The 22,066-nt window shown below is 41.3% G+C and overlaps 1 protein-coding gene across 12 annotated transcripts; it reads right to left on the reverse strand.

Moving 5' to 3' along the window:
- Positions 1-7,513: 7,513 nt before the first annotated feature.
- ZNF382 (zinc finger protein 382) lies at positions 7,514-22,039 on the reverse strand. Of its 12 annotated transcripts, none has more exons than XM_055145137.1 (7): positions 22,024-22,039; positions 21,578-21,734; positions 19,264-19,337; positions 14,450-14,576; positions 14,096-14,191; positions 9,745-9,777; positions 7,514-9,607 (listed from the first exon to the last, which is right to left on the reverse strand). In XM_055145137.1, exons 3-7 carry the CDS (start codon positions 19,288-19,290, stop codon positions 8,193-8,195), a joined length of 1,698 nt encoding a protein of 565 aa, XP_055001112.1. In that variant the 5' UTR covers positions 19,291-19,337; positions 21,578-21,734; positions 22,024-22,039; the 3' UTR covers positions 7,514-8,192. The 12 variants fall into 12 exon arrangements, with proteins under 12 accessions (XP_055001112.1, XP_055001111.1, XP_055001117.1 ...); XM_055145136.1 differs by lacking the exon at positions 22,024-22,039 and adding an exon at positions 21,864-22,013; XM_055145142.1 differs by lacking the exons at positions 21,578-21,734; positions 22,024-22,039 and adding exons at positions 18,557-18,945; positions 21,800-22,013 and having other exon boundaries at positions 14,450-14,616.
- Positions 22,040-22,066: the final 27 nt, after the last annotated feature.

A 22,066-nucleotide genomic window follows, 5' to 3' on the forward strand; every position in this document is an offset into this window, starting at 1 on the left:
GGCTTGTGTGCCTTTGGGATCATGGCCATTCAGGAACCAGGAGCCATTCGTGGGCAGCAACTTGGGGCCTTGTTGGGGTGGGGAGAGGTGCCGTTTCCATCCCCCATCCCATAAGGCCCCGAGTGTGATGTCACTGCAGTCTCATACCTGGCTGTCCAATAGGCTCTGAAAAGGTGGCAGCTGATATTACATGAACATCTTAATTAAGATTTTTTATGCTCACTGAGAAGATAGCTCAAATGGTAAGTATACATGCCTAGCATTACAGCTTGTTCAACTCCTGCCACTCCATGCCCTGCTTCCAGTGATGCTCGACATGGCCCTAGGCTCCTACAATTTTTTAATTGCCTTTGTTTGTTTTGGGGCCATAGACAGCAGTGCTCAGAGCTTATTCCTGACTTATGGTTGGGCTGTAATGGGGGCAAAATGCAATGCTGGGGACTGTACCATGGTTAGCCATGTGCAGGAAAGATTCTCTATTTTTTTTTTAACTTTTTGGCTTTTTGGGTCACACCCGGCAATGCTCAGAGCTGACTCCTGGCTCTGCACTCAGGAATCACTCCTGGCGGTGCTTAGGGGACCATATGGGATGCTGGGAATCGAACCCGGGTCGGCTGCGTGCAAGGCAAATGCCCTACCCACTGTACTATCGCTCCAGCCCCATCTGCAGGAAAGATTCTTATCTGCTGTATTGTCTATTTAGGCCACAAAATGCTGTTTATGTAGATTTAAAAAATGCTACAACATTCTAAAATCACGAAAAAGGGGAGTGAAGTTCTCCACTATATAGTCCGGTATCTGTCTATAGAGAAAAAAATCTACTCTTAGTCTAATACCCATAGCCACCTGCTTTCCGTACAGGGGCAGCCACAACTCTGTTTCACAGCTGGTAGGTAAGTGTTCTTTTGTTTTACAGGTCTATCTTTGTTTTTATTTCATCAAAAGCAGATTAATCATAATCCATGATTCATAATGTATCATTAATTCATATTTAGTTCACTTTGATTTTTGAGATTTTGGTGAAATGCACTGTGATTTTAATCTATAAAAGGTCTACAATCTTGGGGCTGGAGCAATAGCACAGCGGGTAGGGCCGTTTGCCTTGCATGCGACCGACCCGGGTTCGATTCCCAGCATCCCATATGGTCCCCTGAGCACCGCCAGGGATAATTCCTGAGTGCAGAACCAGGAGTGACCCCTGTGCATCACCGGGTGTGACCCAAAAAGAAAAATAAAAAAAAAGCTCTACAATCTTGAAACATTTTGTTTATACTTTATTTGAATTATTTGTTGTTAAACCAGCCAAATAGGAACTGGAAAGAGAGTACATGTGCTCCACCTAGGTTTGATCTTGTCATTCCATCTGGTTCCCTGAGCTTCACCAGGAGTGATCGCTGAGTGCAGAGCCAGGAGTAACCCCTGAGCACAGCCAGGTATGCCTCCCCACCCAATGTTCCTCCACTCCCCCCCCAAAAAAAAAACTAGCTAACATTTTTTTGACTTTTTTTTTCGCTTTTTGGGTCACAGCTGGTGATGCACAGAGGTTCCTCCTGGCTCTGCACTCAGGAATTACCCCTGACGGTGCTCAGGGGACCATATGGGATGCTGGGACTCGAACCCGGGTCGGCCGCATGCAAGGCAAACGCCCTACCCCCTGTGCTATTGCTCCAGCCCCAGCTAAACATTTTAAAACTGTTTTCTGGTCAGAAAAAAATATTTAATAAGATTTTAGTCTTCTCAAGTGTATTGAGTTATTTTGTGGTCTTACATATGATGTATTCCTGAGAGTGTTTTGCATGTGATTAAGAAGAATGTTTTCTGTGTTTAGTTATCAATGGATTATGGTATAATGCTATGTATATTTGTTAGTTCCATTTGGCCTTATGTGTTATTGAAGTCCTCTGCTTACCAACTGATTGTTCCCCATATTAGCTAGCCTTTATTAAAAGTGAGATATTGGAATACAGTGATGTCATTTCTTTGATATGCATTGCTCCCATCCACATTCTTTGTGCTGTTATTATTAAATATAATATATTCTATATATTTTAAGCTCAAGAATATAATTACATTTATACATCTGTAAGAATTATTTCATCCATAATTGCTTTTCAGGTTAGTTGAGATACTCATACTGTATCTTATAATTACATAACTTAACTTTAAATTGCTATTTTTTTTATGTGGGGGTTCAACTTGGATCACACCCAGAAGTTCTGAAGTTATTACTGGCTCTTGCTCAGTAATGACCCTGGGTGGTACTTGTGGGACTATAACAGTGAGAGTCAGGAATCAAATTGGGTTTGATCACATGTAAGACAAGCACATTCACCTTTGTACTATCTCTCCAGTGTGCTTTTTTTGTGTGTGTCTTTTGTGGGTTTGAATGATCATTTAGGATGGTGCTTTCAGCCTGAAATTTTTACTCATATCTTTAGTAGCAGAGAGCAGAGTGGTGGTTCCAGGAATTGCACCCAGGGCCTCACGCACAGAAAGTATGCACATTACCATTGAGTCACATCCTCTGATATGTTTTCTATAAATGGTTCTGTTAGCAACAACTTTTTTTTTTTTGCTTTTTGGGTCACACCTGGCGATGCACAGGGATTACTCCTGGCTCTGCACTCAGGAATCACCCCTGGCCGTGCTCAGGGGACCATATGGGATGCTGGGATTTGAACCCGGGTCGGCCTCGTGCAAGGCAAACGCCCTACCCGCTGTGCTATCTCTCCAGCCCCAGCAACAACATTTTTTAAAAAACTGTGAATGTCTATTTCAAAATCTGTGAAAAACTATTGCTTGGTTATAAAGGTATTTATTTATAGATATTCCACAGCACTTTGGTGTATATTATTCCATTGCTTCCTGGTCTTCATGGTTTGAGATAAGGTAAAGGACTTAATTTGTTAAGATCCTATTAACTTACTTGCAGAAAATCCCTTGTAAGTGATAAATAATGAGTCTTTACTGTGCTGCTTCCAAGATATTCTTCTTAAAAAAAAGCAAAAAAAAAAAACAACTGGAAATTATTTCAGATACAGATATGTAAGAATCAGACTTCAGATAATATCTTAATATTACATATTGAGACACTGGCACAGTAGGTATTATGTGATAGAGGTGGAAACACACATGAACATATTTAATCAGTGCAGTAATGTAATCACTATTGACAGTCCACTAGATATGCACTGGTGAGATAGGTGCTTCCTAGTCATTCACTTACACCACCACTACTTTTACAAAGACATGAGCAAATACAAAGAGTATAATAAGTGAAATACTCAATAAGTCAATATTCAAAAAAAAAAGATATTCTTCTTTACTTTAGACTTAAACAATTTCACTATGATGTCTCTGGTTATGTATCTTTATTTGGCATTTGTGATTTCTTGGATATGTATACGAGAGGTTTTTAGAAGACAGAAATTTTCAGCCATTGTGATGTTAGGGTATTGTATTTTTTACTTATTTCCTCTACATATATGTTAGTGTACATAATTATTTTGTTTATGTAGGGCAACACCTTGAAGTACTACTCTTGGCACAGTATTTGGGGGCTCATGAATAACCCAGGGTTCCTATGTGCAAAGTAGTCTTGTTAACCACCTCCCTGGGACCCTGTTCTTAATTCTGTATTTCTTTGCAGCAGTTTGCTTGGTTTTCTCTTGTTCTTTAAACTATATAATCTTCATAGTCTTTATGTTCACTGATTCTACCTTCTATGACCTCAAGTTTGTTGAGCCATTTGAGCTACTTTTAAAATTTTGATTTCTGTAGTTTTAAACTCTGGAAATTGAAATACTTTCAGCTTTTCTTATTAGTGCTTAGTTTGATAAATACCACCAGTATTTTCCTTTGTTACTTTAAGCCATGATTTGTTTTCATTCTTGGACATGTTTTTCAGCTTTGAGGTCACAGTGAAAGATTTAACATCTAGACTCAGTTTGTTACCTGTTTTTCTCTCTGTAAATGGGTCATAACTTAGTGTTTCTTTGTGTATTTCCATTATTTTGCTAACAATGGACATGTCCAGTAATATAATTTACGGTCTCTGAATACATATTTTGCCTCTCTTTTTCCATTTATAATCTCCATCCCACATCACAAAGAACGTGATGTTCTTGGTGTCCTTTAAAAGGGAGGTGGAGGGGCTGGAGCAGGTACAGCAGCAGGTACAGCAGGTAGGGTGCTTGCCTAGTATTCGACCAAATGTGGGTTTGATCTCTAGCACCAGTTATGGTCACCTGAGCCCCTCGGGTGTAATTGCTGAGTGCAGAGCCAGGGTAAGCCCTGAGCATCACCAGGTGGGGCCAAAACCAAAATCAAATTTTAAGGGAGTGAGGATAAATACTTAAGACCACTTAAAGGGGATTTGCCACAATACCCCATGGATTTGTTTTTCCTTATAACCCTGAAGACAAGAATCTGTTTTGCTAACAGAAGCACAGGGAGCAACACCAAGAGAAGCAATTTATAGGGTTTTTGTGAATGACACCTGGGCCTAGGAACACAGAGTTAACTATGTCCAGGGGCCAGCAGGCTATTGCAGGATTTCTCTGTACAAGCTGGATTTTGTGATTCTAACTTGCCCCAAAGTAAGGAAGGAATACTCACTAAACAAAACGTCATGAATGGAATTAGACTATTCTGTCATATGCTTGCTTCTGCGTAAGAAATTCTCACCACACACAGTCACCTTGTGCTTTCTATGGTCTAGACCGCCTTCCTGGGTCCTCTACTCCAAGGACTTTCAGAAGGCTGTGGTCACAGTGTGGACCAGGCATTCTGTGTGCTTATAGGCAGAGAGGAAAATATTACTTCCCAAGATTACTGACTCTTTGCAGTATTCAATTCCTTACAGACTATTAGACTGAGGGTCTCAGTTTTGTGCTGGCTGTTTTTGTCACATGGACCTCGCCAGAATGGTACCCTGATTCACCTAAATCAGCGAGATTCCATATGGTCTTATAGCAAACAAGCAAGCAAGAAGTTTGTGGAATGTCCTGACCCCACGCCAGGCTGTCTTTCACCAGGGCAACTTGGAGGGGTGCAGGTTGAGTTTCTCTCCCCACCCCAGCAGGACTCTGGCAGCTGAAAACCTCCACAACCCAACCGCAAAGCCATACTCAAAGCTGCTTCTCCACCAAGAGGCTTGGATGAAGCTCACCGATGTGGGTACCTACAGAAAAACCCAGGTATGGGGGACCTGTGACTGAGATCTCCAAGCTAGCTTGGAATGAGACTGGGCTCCTCCCCCTAGCTCCCATTTTCCAGTAGCTTGGCAGTTAGACCCACAAACTGCCCCCAGCGCCATATAATCTCATCAATGGCCAAGATCCAGAGGCTATGAAATAAAGCTCCCAGAAGAGAGTGACACAGGGGGCTGGAGTGATAGCACAGCCGGTAGGGTATTTGCCTTGCATGCGGCCGACCCGGGTACGATTCCCAGCATCCCATATGGTCCCTTGAGCACCGCCAGGGGTAATTCTTGAGCTAGTACAGAGCCAGGAGTGACCCCTGTGCACCACCGGGTGTGACCCAAAAAGCAAAAAAAAAAAAAAAAAAGAGAGAGTGACACAGAACGTATAGGAGCACGTGATCTCTTATACTCTAGCCCACTGATGTGCCAAAAGTAGCAAACATTTGTTTGGGTTTAAAATACATACTTGTGGGGGCTGAAGCAATAGCACAGCGGGTAGGGCATTTTCCTTGCACGCAGCCAACCCAGGTTAGATTCCCAGCATCTCATATGGTCCCCTGAGCACTGCCGGGAGTAATTCCTGAGTGCAGAGCCAGGAATAACCCCTGTGCATTGCCAGGTGTGACCCAAAAAGAAAAAAAATAATAAAATAAAATACATACTTGTAATCTTTTATACAAGGGCTTAAGTGGCTTCAGGACGAAATACAACTAAATTCACAGTTTCCTCTTATGGTGGTGGGAAGGTGCACAGTGGTGGGATTTATGTTTGAATATTATCTGTAATAAACTATTGTGAATAACTTTATAAAAATAAAATTTTCAAAAAAGGGAAAAAAGGAACTTTGTGGAACAGGACTAGGGAGATAGTACAGTAGGTAGGCACTTGCTTTCATGTTCAATAAACAAAATCCCGTATGGTCTCCAAGCCCTGTCACTATTCCTGAGCATAGAGCCGAAAGCATCATCAGGTGTGGTCCCAAAACCAAACAAAGCAAAACAACGGAATCTTGTGGAACAAAAATGACAGACTTTCCTGGTTAGAAGGAAACTGCTGAGCCCACTCTTGAGAGAAATGACTTATACAGGGACATGAATATCATAAGTGGATCATTGAGGAATATCTATATGCCACAGGAGTAAATGGTAACTTAATTTTAGTTAGAATACCTAAATACTTAGGGGTCAGAGTACAGTGGGTAAGACCGTGCACATGGCCGATCCAGGTTCAATTCCTGGTATTCCATATGGTCCCCTAAGTACTGCTAGGAGTGATTCTTAATAGATAGCCAGAGCCAGGACTAATACCTAAACACAAGAGCAGTGTGTAGGGTGTTTGCCTTGCATGAGGCCGACCTGGGTTTGATTCTTCTGACCTGGGTTTGATTCTTCCATCCCTCTTGGAGAGCCCAGCAAGCTACCCGTGGTGTATTCGATATGCCCAAAACAGTAACAACAATTCTCACAATGAGATGTTACTGGTGCCTGCTCAAAGCAAATTGATGAGCAATGAGATGACAGTGATACAGTGATATATATATATATATATATATATATATATATACATATATGTTGTGTGTGCATATATAATTCTTTAGGTCTCAGCATCATTAACTCAGAGATGCCAAGACCTAAAGAATTATTATGATCCCTATAAAAAGAACATTCAGCAACCAGGTGTTAGAAAAATTTAGCTTGCTGAGTTCACAGATAATCTGTGTCTCTTTTTTCAGTATTTTTTTTTTTTTTTGGTTTTTGGGTCACACCCGGCGATGCACAGGGGTTACTCCTGGCTCTTCACTCAGGAATTACCCCTGGCGGTGCTCAGGGGACCATATGGGACACTGGAATTAGAACCTGGGTCGGCCGCATGCAAGGCAAACGCCCTACCCGCTGTGCTATCGCTCCAGCCCCTCTTTTTTCAGTATTAATATACCTTTTTTTGGGGGGGGTCCGTATACACTATACTATTGATCCAGCTCCTGGTTAAGTTTTCATGGAAGCAGCTTTCCCGAATGAGAGTTCCAAACCTTATCCATTTCCTTTGAAATAATCCTATCTTTAGTATTCATTGTTGCTCTTAATGAGTGAAGCATTGCTCATTTTTACAATCACTTCATTTGAAGCTTTACCGTCCAATGTGATTCCCTTAGTGTTAAGATTGCTGTGAGAGTTCTAAGTTGTTTGGTATTATCTACCAAATATAATTGAACATACATATGACCCATGACCAAGAAATTCCACTCCTAAGAATATATGTATGTGTGTATCTATGTATATATATACACATAAAAATACATATATGTTCACAGAAGAATTATTTATTAAGTCCCTAAGCTGTAAACAATAAAAAAATTCACCAATAATAGACTTGATAAGTTGTGATAGAATCATATAATGGGATCCTGTACAGAATAAAAATAAATGACATTCTACCACATGCACTAATGATACATTTTAAAGACACGATGAAGGAAATACACATATTAAGAATGATATACAATCCAATTTTTTAAAATGTAGAAGTACTGATATTTATTCAGCCATTGATTAAGCTGACTGAATTGATACAATCCAATTTATAAAAGGTTTTATAATCTGTTAGAAGCCAGACCTGTGGTTAACTTTGAGGAGGTAGCAACTAGTTTTTATTCCATATTTGCAATGAGAAACACAATTAACACCTTTCTCTTAAAGCACTTATGCATAGTGTGACCCATGTACCAGCTATTTATTACTGGTTCACAATATATATTGAAATTGAAAATAAGCAATTTTAATTATAAGTAGCAGAGGAAGTTTATGTCTGCTGAACCTATTAAAATTTTGATTTACATTTTCAATGACATTTATACTGTAATTCTTTGTCTGCCTAGGCTAGCAAACAGTAGGTAAGTATGGGACTTGAAACCTTAAATTATTGAAATTATATACCTGCAAGCAACATTATGTATAGGATTTACCATGACTTTTTAAGTTTTTAACACCATTTACTGAATTTCCCTGGTTTCTACTGTGTGAGTTTTCTGATGGACAATGAGGTTTGACTTACAACTGAAGAACTTCCCACATTCTTTACATTCATATGGTTTCTCTCCTGTGTGAGTTTTCTGATGACGAATGAGATTTGATTTCCTACTAAAGGCTTTCCCACACTGAGGACACCCATTGGATTTCTCTCCTGTATGTATTCTATGATGAACAGTAAGGATTGCCTTCTGGCGGAAGGATTTTCCACATTCATTACAAATATATGGTTTTTCTCCTGTATGAATTCTTTGATGGAGAGTGAGGGTTGTCTTTTGACAGAAAGATTTCCCACATTCATTACAAATGTAGGGTTTCTCTCCTGTGTGAGTTCTTTGATGTACAGTGAGGGTTGTCTTCTGGATAAATGCTTTCCCACATTCATTACATTGATACGGTTTCTCTCCTGTGTGAGTTCTCTGATGATCAATGAGGTATGATTTTTTTCTAAAAGCACTTCCACATTGAGTACATTCATAGGCTTTCTCCCCTGTATGTGTTTTGTGATGTCTGGTGAGGGTTGCCTTTTGTCGGAAGGACTTCCCACAATCTAAACAAATGTAAGGTTTCCCTTCTATATGTGTTTTCTCATGAAGTGTGAGTGCTGTTTTTTGACGGAAAGCTTTTCCACACTGATTGCAAACATAAGGTTTCTCACCTGTGTGGATTCGCTGATGTTCAATGAGATATGACTTCCTTCTAAATCTATTTCCACAGTAAGCACACTGAAAGGGTTTCTCTTCATCTTGAGATCGCTGATGCATGAAGATGGACTTCCTACAGAGGAATTTCCCATATTTGTTGTAAGCATGGGGCTTCTTCTCCATAACAATTTGTGGATGGACACTGAAATTTGACTTTTTGATGAAAGCTATTTCATCTTCATTATATTCCAAGGTTCTTTCTCCTTTGTGATTTCTAGAATGTGCACATAACATTCCTTTCATAAGGATGGGTTTTTCACTATGTTCAAATGCTTGCTCTGGTGTTTGAAACTTCTGATGTTGAACAGGCTCTTGTTTACCACTTAGACTCCTTTCTGTTTGTTTATAGAGAGTCACTGCAGCATGAGTTTTCTCATTTTTAGCATCAAGGAGCAATCTCTTCCACTCATTACCCTCACCAAATTTCTCTTCCACAGGGCTTATATTTCTAATGATTAATTGTGAAATATTTTTCAAAACCTTTCCGTCAGGTTTACAATCATGCAGTGTTGTTTTGGAAAAAATATGATTCTTGCCTACCGTAAGTGCTCTCCCCCAAATATTATTTCTCTCCTTACTTAGTCTTTTGTGGTTGATGAGTATAATTGATCTAGAATGCCTGTCTTGGTAGTCTTTGAATTTCACTATAACATCTTCAGTTTTCCCATCTTCTTCTAGAAAAGAACATAGTATAATTAACAACACTGTCATCCTTTAGTGTTATGGACTGGTGATATAGCTGAACATCCCACGCTGCTCATGGTGGGACTGTCTCTCTCATTATAGATACAGAAAGGCCAAAATAAATTACCTTTTAGAATGGAAAATGCATAGAACATAAATCCTGTGAAAGGAAAAACTGGTATAAGCAAAAGCTGGCATAAACATATAGTATATAAATTATACTGAGTAGGTGTAATAAATATAAGGACAAGTGAAAAAATACAAAGGGTGGTGACAAAGGAACTGTTCTTGGAACAGGAAGACTCAACAATAATGGAATGAGACTGTCAAAGACACTAAACAAGAAGCAAGAAAAATTGTTCAGTGATGATAAAAGCCTGTAAGTTTATTCCCTCAGACTTACATTTTATAAAATATTTCCTTTCTTGTATTAGGTCATTCATGGCAAATGAACTCTGTCAAGTACTCATTTCCCATTACAGAAACACCAGCTTATAGTCTATGCTCTAAATCTCCTCTTAACTATAATTTACTATCTCTTAAAACAGAAGAATTATGAAAAAATATTCCCACTTGGGACCAGAGAGATAGTAAAAAAAAAAAAAAAACAGAACGCTTGCCTGCACTTGGCTGACACAGGTTCAATCTCTGGCATCCCATATGGTCTAGCACTGCCATGAGTGATTTCTATTTGTAGAGCCAGGAATAAGACCTGAGCACTTAGGATAATGGAGTGAGCCTGTCAAGAGCACTAAAAAAGAAGGAAGAAAAATCGTTGCTTCTGGATGTGGCTCCCTCAAATTAAAAAATACACATATTCTCACTGGGAATTATAAGCCGGTGGACAAACAATATTTGAGACTTAATATAATCATTGTTTAATTCGGATTGTTACCAATTTTTATCTTCCATCAGTGTATTCTTCCAAGAGTTCATCAAGCTGACTTATTCTGATCATCAATTCTTATTTTTGTTTTCAGTCATACCTGGTGATGCTCAGGCGTTATTCCTGGCTCTGTACTTAGGAATTACTCCTGGTGGTATTCAGGAGACCATATGGGATGCCAGGTATCAAACCTGGGTCAGTCATATGCAAGGCAAATGCTCTACCTGCTCCAGGTCCCTGATCATCAATTCTAACTATTCTTCTTATTTTCAGGGAAATACTGGTTCAAGTTTCTCTTCCAATGCAGTAACACCTTAACTTTGTTATTTCCTATGGGAGCTATGAAGGACTGGATTCTTCAGAGTGATATGGCAATAATTGAGCTTTAATATTAAATGTTTTAATTAGAAATTATCAGTTATTATTGCTACATTACTGTGTATACCAATAGCTCTGGAGCTATTTTATTAATTTTATTATTATCTTGAGGGAGTGAGGTCACACCTAGTAGGCTCAGGGGCTATTCTAGGAATTACTTGGAGGTTCACTCCCAATATTCAGGAGACTATGTAAGGTCAGGGATCAAATCTGGGCTTCCTGCAAGCAAGCACACTCATTAACCCTTTGGGCTATCTCCTTGGCACAACAAGGGAAAATTTAAGGGTGGATTCATCTTACCTATAACTTGGATCTTTTTTATAATAGCTCTAAGTTTTATTTTGTTTTGCTTTTTGGGTCACACCCAGCAATGCTCAGGGGTTACTCGTGGCTCTGCACTCAGGAATTACTGCTGGTGGTGCTTGGGGGATCAAATGGGATGCGGGGATTGAACCCAGGTCGGATGCGTACAAGGCAAATGCCCTACCTGCTGTGCTATCACTCCGGCCCGATAGCTCTAAATTTTAAACAATTTCCAACAACAGGTAAATAGGTAATACTGTGTCATATATTTACACAATGAAATAATGACATAAAAACCTACCAATTTATAATAATAAAAGGATGGGCTTAAATATCTCCAAAGACTTTATGAAAAGGTTTATGCAGAAAGTATATTATTGTACAATTATATTTTTGTACAGTTCTAAAATATGCAAAACTAATTTCTTTTGATAACTGGAGTTAAATTGCCATGCCGAGAATCACAGTCACCTTTAGGGTTAGACTACTATCCGAATTATCCAGAAGTTTCGCCCTTACAGGTTTAATAGTCTGAAATTAGAATCTAGCCATAGTCTGGACTATTTATTTTATTTATTTGTTCTCAGGGGCTGGAGTGATAGCACAGTGGGTAGGGCGTTGGCCTTGCACGCGGCCAATCAGGGTTTGATTCCTCTGCCCCTCTCAGAGAGCCTGGCAAGCTACCAAGAGTATCTTGCCCTCACAGCAGAGCCTGGTAAGCTACCTATGGCATATTCAATATGCCAAAAACAATAACAACAAGTCTCACAATGGAGACATTACTGGTGCCCACTTGAGTAAATCAGGATGACAGTGATACAGTGATTTGTTCTTGGATTTTGGGCCACACCCAGCTGTGCTCAGAGCTTATTCTTGGCTCTGCACTCAGGGATCACTCATAGTGGGGTTTGGTGGGGATCATATGATATGCTGGGGGTTGAACTGATATCAGCTGTGTATAAGGCATTTGCCCTACCTGCTGGCTCTCAGTTAACACCTGATTTATCTATTATAATTAATCATTTTTTTGGGATGGCCTCTGAAGTGATGTTCAGGGGCTCATGGTGTACTAGGTCAACTGGGCCAGATAGTTAAAAGTTAGGGCCTGAGCATACGTGGTGTTGCATGGGCCCAGGAAACCTAGGAGTCACCAGGGCCATGCCTGGCAATTCTCAGGGGTCACCAGGACAACCAACAATCAGTGGTGCTTTGGGGACATATGATTCTGGGGCCTGAACTGGGGCCCCTTGCATGGAAGACATGAGCCCAACCCCCTGCACTGTCTTTCTAGCCATTCAAGTATTCTTTTATTTTTCTGTTTTGGGGCTACACATGGTGGTGTTCAGGGTTTAATCCTGGTTCTGCACTCAGAGATCACTACTTTTGAGACCACCTCTGCCCTCAGCCAGGGCAACTGGCAAAACCCAAAGCACTTAATGATTTTCCAATCTTGATTCTACTAGAAAACATCTTGACTTTGGGTTGACTTTTTTTTCTCTTGGTTTTTGGGCCACCCTTGGCGATGCTCAGGGGTTACTCCTGGCTCTGCATTCAAGAATTACTCCTGGCAGTGCTCGGGGGACTATATGGGATGCTAGGGATCGAATCCAAGACAGCTGTGTGCAAGGCAAGCACCCTACCCACTGTACTATCACTTCAGCCTTGTTATATATATTTGAAAATGAAACATAGGACCAGAGGTAGCTCAAAAGGCTAAAGAGTATGCTTTGCACACAGAAGGTCCAGGCTTGATCCCTGGCACTGCATGTGCCAAGTACTGCTAGGAACAACCATCCAAACACAGAGCAAGGAGTAGCCCCCGAGCAATGCTGGGTATACCACTTTCCAAATGCTCCCTAGGACCAAAGAGAGATCAAGTGGTAGAGCATATGCCTAGCACTGAGTTCAATCCCTGGCACTGCTGCTCTATCTCTACACCCCAATACCACTCAGGTATAGTCCTGGTAATCACTGAATACGGCTTGATAGCCCTGATAGCCCCTTTAGTACCACTGGGCCTCCGCACCAGAAAGGCTGTTTGGGTGTGGCCCCTACAAAACAGATCCCTAATAAGATGGTTATTACTGGGGATGGAGCGATATTACAACAGGTGGGGCATTTGCCTTGCACACAGCCAACTCAGGTTTGATTCCCAGTATCCTATATGGTCCCCCAAGTACTGCCAGAAGTAATTCCCGAGTGCTGAGCCAAGAGTAACCCCTGAGCATTACCGGGTGTGACCCAAGAAGCCAAAAAAAAGCTATAAAAAAAAAAAGGCTTGGAAAAAAAAAGGCCATGATTTCTCCCCCTGCGCCCCAAAAAAATGGAAAATATAAAATTTTGTTGAGGACAAAGGAACAAATATTTATAATATTTATGCATTATTGGTAGGAATGTAAAATGGTGGAACCATAATAAAAGTAGTTTTTTTTCTCATTAAAACTTAAACACAGGGGGCTGGAGTGATAGCACAGTGGGCATTTGCCTTGCACTCGGCAGACCAGCAGACCCGGGTTTGATCACTTCGTCCTCTTGGAGAGCGCGGAAAGCTACTGAGAGTATCCTGCCCGCACGGGAGAGCCTGGCAAGCTAACGTGGAGTATTCGATATTCAACCCAAAAAGCAAAGCAAAACAAAACAAAACAAAACAAAGAATTGGAATTAGGGGCTAGAGAAATAGCTCAAGGGCTGGAGCACATGAATTGCATACAGGAGGTCTGGGTGTGATCCCTGGCACACATGGCCTTCTGAGCACTGCCAGGTGTGACCCCTAACACAAAACCAGGAGTAGCCCTTGAGTACCAATGGCTGTGGCCCAAAAGCAAAAAGAAAAAGGAAAGAAAATATCAAGATGGTATATTTTATGTATTTTTTAAACCAAGATGCCTACAAATGTAATCTTTAAACTCACCTAGGTTGCTGTGACTTGGAAAAATTCTCTCTGTTGTCCACAGTTCTTCTCCTTGTTCCAACTTGCGGATCATATCAGGCTTAGTCATGTGAAACCCTGACAATAAATAATAAGATATAGTCTTATTAATAAATAAGATTGCTGAGGTTCAAAACTATGAAAGAGAAAGAAATAGATCGTAGGTGTTTGGATGAGGCCCACATGAACACTTTACTAAAGCTATTACCTCGTACTAGGAAAGTGAGGACATAATTCTACTTTCTGCTAACAAAATGGGATTCATTTCCTCTGACCTGTGAAAACATAAAGGAAAAGCAATGCACAATGCGGGAAGATGCATAGAGTTTTCCTTACCCACGGAGATGAGATGACAATAATTTTCCAGCATGACATCCCTGTAGAGTGCCTTCTGTGCAGGATCCAGATGTTGCCATTCCTCCTGGGTGAAGTCCACAGTCACATCCTTGAATGACACGGGTCCCTGTAATGGCACACTCTCGTTCATCCTAAAGGGACTAGAACTAGCGAGAATGAAATAGCTGAGACCTGGTTCTGATCAGCAGTCAGAGTTGTTTTCTTCTCTCTAACTTGCAGAACACTCTAAAAATACATTTATCTGTATTGTTGTTTTAGGGGCCACATGCAGTGGTGCTCAGGAGCTACTCCTAGCAGTATTTGGGGAACCATACAGGGTTAGGGTTAGAACACAGGGCTCCTGCATGCGTAGCAGGAGCTCCAGCCCTCTGAAAACTGATCTGTATTGATTAATTATGTCATGCTAAAAAAATGAGTTAATGCTATGTGACTTGAATGCAATCAGTAGGTGAACAAAACACATGAGACCCTGCTGAGAAGCATACAGGTAGACATATGCACTTTAGAGGTGGTATGGATACAATGACAGAAACTTATACTTGGGAAGTACTATAAACTGAAAGAAAAAAATTCTTTTGATAGGGAGAGATGGGTCAAGGCTGGGGCATGTACTTTGCAAGCAGAAATTCTGGGTTTTGATCCCGGCACTGCACAGTCCCTTGTGACTGCGGGATGCAACACCACCCCCTGCTCCCAATTATTTTTTTTTCATTTTGTATTCCTAGTCTTCACAAAACATGACAGTTTTGTATTCACAATGAGTTTATTCTATAGGAATACAGGCCTTTGGCCTTAATGTTCATGAGGAGGGTTGGAGAGAGAGCTCAAGGAGCTGAGCGCATCTTTGCACACAGAAGGCCTGGATTTCATTTCTGGTACTACATGGTCTCCTCAGAACAGAGGTGGGAGATGTCCCTGAGCATTGCCAGGTTTGGCCCAGAAACCAACCAATCAAAAAAAAAGTTCACAAGGAAAATAAAATCGGCTCATGAATTCAGAAAAAAGCAAAAGCACTGTATGTTAGGAATGTCTTTAAATTTTTATTTTCTTGTGACCCAAGATAATTTTTATCAAACTTATGTAGAAAGATATGAGGGGATGGGGCCAGAGCAATGGTACAGCAGGTAAGGCGTTTGCCTTGCACACAGCCAACCTGGGTTTGATTCCGAGCATCCCCTATTATCCCCCAACCACCTCCAGGAGTGATTCTTGAGTGCAGAGCCTGGAGAGTAACCCTGAGCATCACTGGATATGACCCAATAAGGAAAAAAAAAAAAAAAGGAAAGAAAGATATTAGGGGAGAGAAAAAGATAAGTATATATTCAAGAGAGAACACATGCAAGCAAAGAAACAGAGATAAGTAAGCAAAGTATGTGTTCAAAGGAGAACACGAACTTGAAGAGTAAGTCTGAATTTTAAAAATTAGTAAAAGGTATAGACGGAGTTAGACAGTGGGCATAATTATGGAATAATTCTGGATTTTTTCCTATAGAGCAATGGTATAATCCAGCCTCTAACCAACATTCTTGAATATACACTAAGTATTTTCTCCCCAATGTACTGTCTTGTCCATTCCATTGCAACATATACACTGCTTTATGAAGTATAAAGAACACAAAGAGGCCATGGATGTGGCACCAGTGGTAGAGAACACACCCATATATGCATAATCCTAAACACCGTGGTACTGCAAGCTGCTCTCAGCATCACTGGGTGGTCCCTCCCTCAACAACATCAAAAACAGTAGGGCCCAGATTGTACAGTCAATAAGGACCACTTGTGGCTAACCTGGGTTTGATCCTTGGCACCCTGTCTGGTCCCCTGAGCCTGCCAGGAGTGAATCCTGAGCACAGAGCCAGGAATAAACTCTGAGCATCTCTGGGTGTGGTCCAAACCACTACCCACCCACCCCAAAATAAAAGAAACAAAAAAAACAGTAAGTCAGCATATATGTGTGACAAAATTTGTACTTTAGAGTTAATGTTACTGAAACCTAAAGAAAGGCTGATGTATTCTTTATTCTTTGCCATACTTGGCAGTGTTCAGGGCTTACTCCTGACTCTGCACTTGGGGGACCATACAGGGTGCCAGGGATCAAACCCAGGTCAACTGTGTGCAAGGCAAAAGCCCTTCTCACTATACTATCTCTCCCATAAACTTGAAGTGTTTTGTGTGGAAAGGACAATTACATAATCACCCGTTAGATGTCTCCTAAATTAAGATCTTAGTTATTATTGGTCATATGGGATAACTAGTTTCTATATTATGAATCTTAACAGAATTGGTCATAAGTTGGCAGCTGAGTGAGAAAAGGACAGAGATCTTGGATTATTGGTAGAAGTATGTAAAGAGAGCTGGAACTAGAAAATGGAAATGTAAAACTGAAGAACGAATACACTCAAACTAATGAGATGATCTGGAAACCCTTGAAGTGTCTATAGGACAGGTAGTGACAACTATTGGAGGTTCTGACACTCTGCCTGGAGGACTAAGATGTAGAGATATATTTGATAGTCATAGAATTGCCTCAATATAGCTTTTACAGTGAGGCTGATGTCACTGTCACTGTCATCCCGTTGCTCATCGATTTGCTCGAGCGGGCACCAGTAATGTCTCCATTGTGAGACTTTTGTTACTGTTTTTGGCATATCGAATATGCCATGGTGGCTTGCCAGGCTCTGCCGGGTGGGCAGGATACTCTTAGTAGTTTGCCGGGCTCTCTGAGAGGGGCAGAGGTATCGAACCCGGGTCATCTGCGTGCAAGGCGAACTTCCTACCTGCTGTGGTAGAGAACTAACCACAGCAGGTAGAGAACTAACCACAGCACTAACTAAATGCACCTGGAGGCTGATGGTGCATTTAAAAAAAAAGAAAAAAAAGATGGTTTAAGAAGAAATTAGTGTCTGGAGAAAAGTAGTATTTTATTTTGGGGGTCTCCTAAGTGATGCTAAGGTTAGGTCTGGGTCTACTGGTGATGTCAACCAGGCCAAATGGTTCATTACTTGAGTTCAGTAATGTGGTACTGCTCGGGACCAGCAATGCTAGGGGCCTCCAGGGCTACATCCAGCAGTGCTCAGGGGAAACTGCAGTGCCAGTGATCAGACTTGGTTTTCTGCACATGCAACACGTGTGAGCTTCCCAGTCCTGAATAGTTATAAAAATATATATATGTAGGGCTGGAGCGATAGCACAGTGGATAGGGCGTTTGCCTTGCATGTGGATGACCCAGGTTTCATTCCCAGCATCCCATATGGTCCCCCGAGCACTGCCAGGAGTTAATTCCTGAGTGCATGAGCCAGGAGTAACCCTGTGCATCGCTGGGTGTGACCCAAAAAGCAATATATATATATATATATATATATATATATATGTATATATATTATAACTATTGCTACACTTGGCAGTGCTCAGGGCTTACTCCTAGTTCTGCACTCAGGGTTTACTTCTGGTGGAGCTTGAGGGACCATATGTGTTATCAGGGCTTGAACTGGGGTCAGCAGTATGCAAGGCAAGTGCCTTAACCCTTGTATTCTCTCTCTGGCCCTAAATAGTAATATTTTAAATAATTCTAGATGAAGAGGATTTTTCTGAAAGAAAGAGATGGAAACAGGACAAACTATCATTTTTCAAGAATAAAATACTTCTTTTCTTGTACCCAAATGTTAAAGATGAGAAGTAACAAAAAGATAAGACTAAATTTAGGGCTGCAGAATGTGGCTCAGTGGTAAAGTGCATTGCTTGCATGCATGAGACTTGGGCTTAATTCTCAACCATAAAAACAAGAACAATAAGAAAAACAACAAAAAAATAAATCTGCACTAAATACTGGAAAGGTTTTCACTGGTAGGCCATGGTTAGTAATGACTGTGGATACAGATACAAAACAGTCAGTGGGAGGGAAACTGGAGACATTGCTGGAGGGAAGTGGTGAGGAGATCGGTGTTGGAACAACGTATGCCTGAAACTCAATCATAGTAACTTTATGGTGACTCAATCATATATAGTTTTACAAATGCTCAAAAGAGAGGAATGCAAGTTTGTAAGCAAATTTCTATCCCAAAGATCTCACAAAACAGGACATCTTACCACCAACTTTTCCTTTTTGAGGGAGTCCACACTTGTCAATGCTCAGGGGTTACTCCTGGCTCTGCACTCAGGAATCATTCCTGGCAGGTTTGGTGGACCACATGGAATGTCAGGAATTGAACAAGGTCGGCTACATGCAAGGCAAATGCCCTACCCGCCATACTATCACTTCGGCCCCTTACTACCAATGCTTCGTCTGTGATCTACCCTAGGTGTCATTGCAAAACCAAGTTAGTGGTGGAAATCAAGGTTTTTTTCACGTCTGTTCCTTGACTCCTCATTACTTATTAGATCTCACACCAGTATCTAGGCAAGAGTGATTCACTCAAGTAATATACTCCAACTTAAGAGAGTCCTTTTCTGTTCCAGTGACACTTCTGTGAGCAGACCTAGAAAGGAACGGATCAATATGTGAACAGTGGCTATTCCTAGAAGGTACACCTGGGGAAAGCTTATCTTTCTTTAGTAGGCATAAGAGAAACTGGGAACAGGGCTGAAATTAGTGGGGAGGCACCTGGAGTGTAAAATGTAGGCATACAGAGCTCTGAGAGTCTTCATTCAATTTTGCACCTTAGATCACTTGTTTCCCTCCCCTTCATCCAAGCCCTACCAAGAAGCAGTTTTATGGGAGCAAATATCATGTCACGACAGGAAGCAAATGTTCCTCTGTCCTGAGAATGAATTACTTCAGAGAGGGACCATCTCACCTGCAGCATGGCTTTGAGAATTTTCATGGGACAACCTCTTCCTTTGAGTGCTTCTTATGGAAGAAGAAATGATCCTATGGCAGAGATGGGGGGATATAGGGAGAATGTGAAATCATGTTTAACTCATATTCCACAATGACTCACATGACTTACATGTGCTCAATTTTCACCATTTCAGCACATGTCTACTCTGAGTATCCCTAAAAGTTCTAGAACAGATGGGGCCCGGAGAGATAGTGCAGCAGGTAGAGCACTTGTTTGACTTGTGGCCAACCCGGGTTTGATTCCTGGCACAGCATATAGTTCCATAAGTAGCACCAGGAGTGATTCTTGAACACTGCTAGATGTGACCCAAAAACAAAACAAACACAATTCTAGGATAGAAATTAGTAGGGGAAATGGGCAAATCCTATTCCTTCACCAATACCATAAATCTTTGTGAACATAAGACTTTGTAAGACTTATGAATTCTGGGGAACTTGCTGAAGCCCAGAGGGAACATTGTAGCTTTGACCTACATCTTCTTTGAAGGGCATTTTTATTATTTATCTCTAAATTGTTCTTCATGCACTTTCTACCAATTTATGACAGACTGCCTCCCCACACTGCTGTATGTGGTTGACAACTTTTGATTCTCTACCTACCAGATTATAGTATAGCTTGAATTCACACACTTCTTGTTATCAGGGAGAATATTATTATCCTTCTGATAAGTTTATGGAATTTTTGTTTATTCCTCCTGTGATGCCATCCACTTATTGTATGCCTTTTTATTGTCTAATAGACTGCTTTAAAAATTTTCGTTTATTAATTTTTTGGTTTTCGGGCTATTTCCAGCTGTGCCTGGGGCTTATTCCTGGCTCTGTGCTCAGGAATCACTCCTGATGAGCTCAGGAGACCCACAGAGTGGGAACCAGTTTGGCTGCATGCAAGGCAATAGCCCTACCGGCTTTACTGACTCTCCAGTCCCATTAGGTTGATTTTTTTTTTTTTTTTTTTTTTTGCTTTTTGGGTCACACCCAGCGATGCTCAGGGGTTACTCCTGGCTTTGCACTCAGGAATTACTCCTGGCAGTGCTTGGGGGACCATATGGGATGCCGGGGATCGAACCCGGGTCGGCCGCGTGCAAGGCAAACGCCCTACCCGCTGTGCTATCGCTCCGGCCCCTAGGTTGATTTTTTTAAAAAGGTAATAATTTAACCCTTTAAGCTGCAAAACTTTGAAACATTACTCATGACAGTAGAGTCCATATTTCCTCAACTGATATGAAATGCCATCTTTTTCATATTAGATACATCTGTATAAGCTTGAATGGTTGTTTTTTTTTGGGGGGGGGTTTTGGAGACACACCCAGCAGTGCTCAGGGTTTACTTCTGGCTCTGTGCTCAGGAATCACTCTTGGCGGGGCTTTGGGGACCATACAGAATGCCAGGGATCTAATCCAGGCTGGCTGTGTTCAAGGAAAACATCCTATCCATTGTACTATTTCTCTGGCCCTGAAGCTGGAGAATATTGGGACTTTCTAATTAATGTAACTATTTTGTCTTTATTAATCTCTGTAATTGAGTTATATAACTATTGAGACATTAATTAGGAAGAGTAATTATTTTATATTATCAGTAATTATTAACTATTAAACTACATTAAGCTGAACTTTCCATTCTCTTAACTTTTCAAAGGTTATTTTTCTAAAAGTTCAGACTTTTCAAAATTATTCACTGCTACATTGACTGCTACAATGAATATTTAAATTAGCGAAATAACTAATTACTAAAACAAGGCTGCCCTTGTGATTAAAGTGTATCAAAGACCTTTTTTTATCTTAGATTGCCATGGATTTCACCCAAAATCAGGATATATCATGCAAGCAACAGCATTGTTTATTTCTCATATTACGTTTGGTTTACCACTAAATTTAATTTAAATGGTGTTTTTCTGGAGTAAATCTTACCCTCTAGCGATTATGGAAACCAAACCTTTTCCCCAATATTTATTCCTCTATTTTACTTGCTAAATTGCTACTAAGTTATGATTTTGGGCAGACTTAACGGTCACTAATCAGATAAGCAAATCTTGCATACTCAACTAGACAAGATCATAACCGTATCTTACAAACCCATGCACAATTTGTGAATACTTGGACTTTCTAATTAGTGTTAGTGTGAAGTTAATCAAACTAACTTCAGAAAACACCATCCCATAAGCCCCATAAAGCACATCATACAATTCTTAGCAAAATCTCTCTCACACAACCCCCCTCAAATCAAATGACTTCTCCACTGTCACCGACCGTCTCAGACAACTCAAAACCTACTCTGAAAAGGTCACATGCAGCAGAAGCCCCGCGCGGGAATACGATCCTGTCCACGTTGCACGCACACACGCGTGCACACACGATCCCGTCCACTTTACACACACACCGCCGCGCCGCGCCGCGCTCTGTGAGGCCCGGATTCCTGCGATGCGGCTTCCTGGGTTCCAACACAGACAAAACCAGCTCTCGCCGAGTTCCTTCCAGGTCACACTCGATTCTCACCCTCAGGGTCACGCCCACGGACCACGCCCAAGGCCGCGTCGCACTGATCAGAGCGGCTGGATACCTCGGGTCGCGTTCCAGTTCCCTCAGAGTCCACAAGGTCCGACGCGGACTCCGGGTTGGCCGCCCCACCGGTCCCGTTCCCCTAGTCTGCCCTGCGGACCCGCGTCCCCAAGATCCCCTCAGTCCCCCTCTTCCCAGCGCCCAGAACCCAACGGCCTCACCCCGGCGCGGGCGGCCGTCTGCGCCTGCGCAGTTGGGCGGCGC

This window comes from Sorex araneus, chromosome 8 (assembly GCF_027595985.1).
Source record: "Sorex araneus isolate mSorAra2 chromosome 8, mSorAra2.pri, whole genome shotgun sequence".
Classification (NCBI taxonomy): domain Eukaryota; kingdom Metazoa; phylum Chordata; class Mammalia; order Eulipotyphla; family Soricidae; genus Sorex; species Sorex araneus.

Excerpts from the sequence above, each read along its gene's own strand:
- ZNF382 (XM_055145137.1), bottom strand. The coding sequence starts at position 19,290 with ATGAAAATTCTCAAAGCCATGCTGCAG. Across the intron at positions 14,577-19,263 it reads TTCTCAAAGCCATGCTGCAG|GGACCCGTGTCATTCAAGGA; the intron begins GTGAGATGGTCC and ends GTGCCATTACAG. Across the intron at positions 14,192-14,449 it reads TTGTCATCTCATCTCCGTGG|GGTTTCACATGACTAAGCCT; the intron begins GTAAGGAAAACT and ends ATTTATTGTCAG.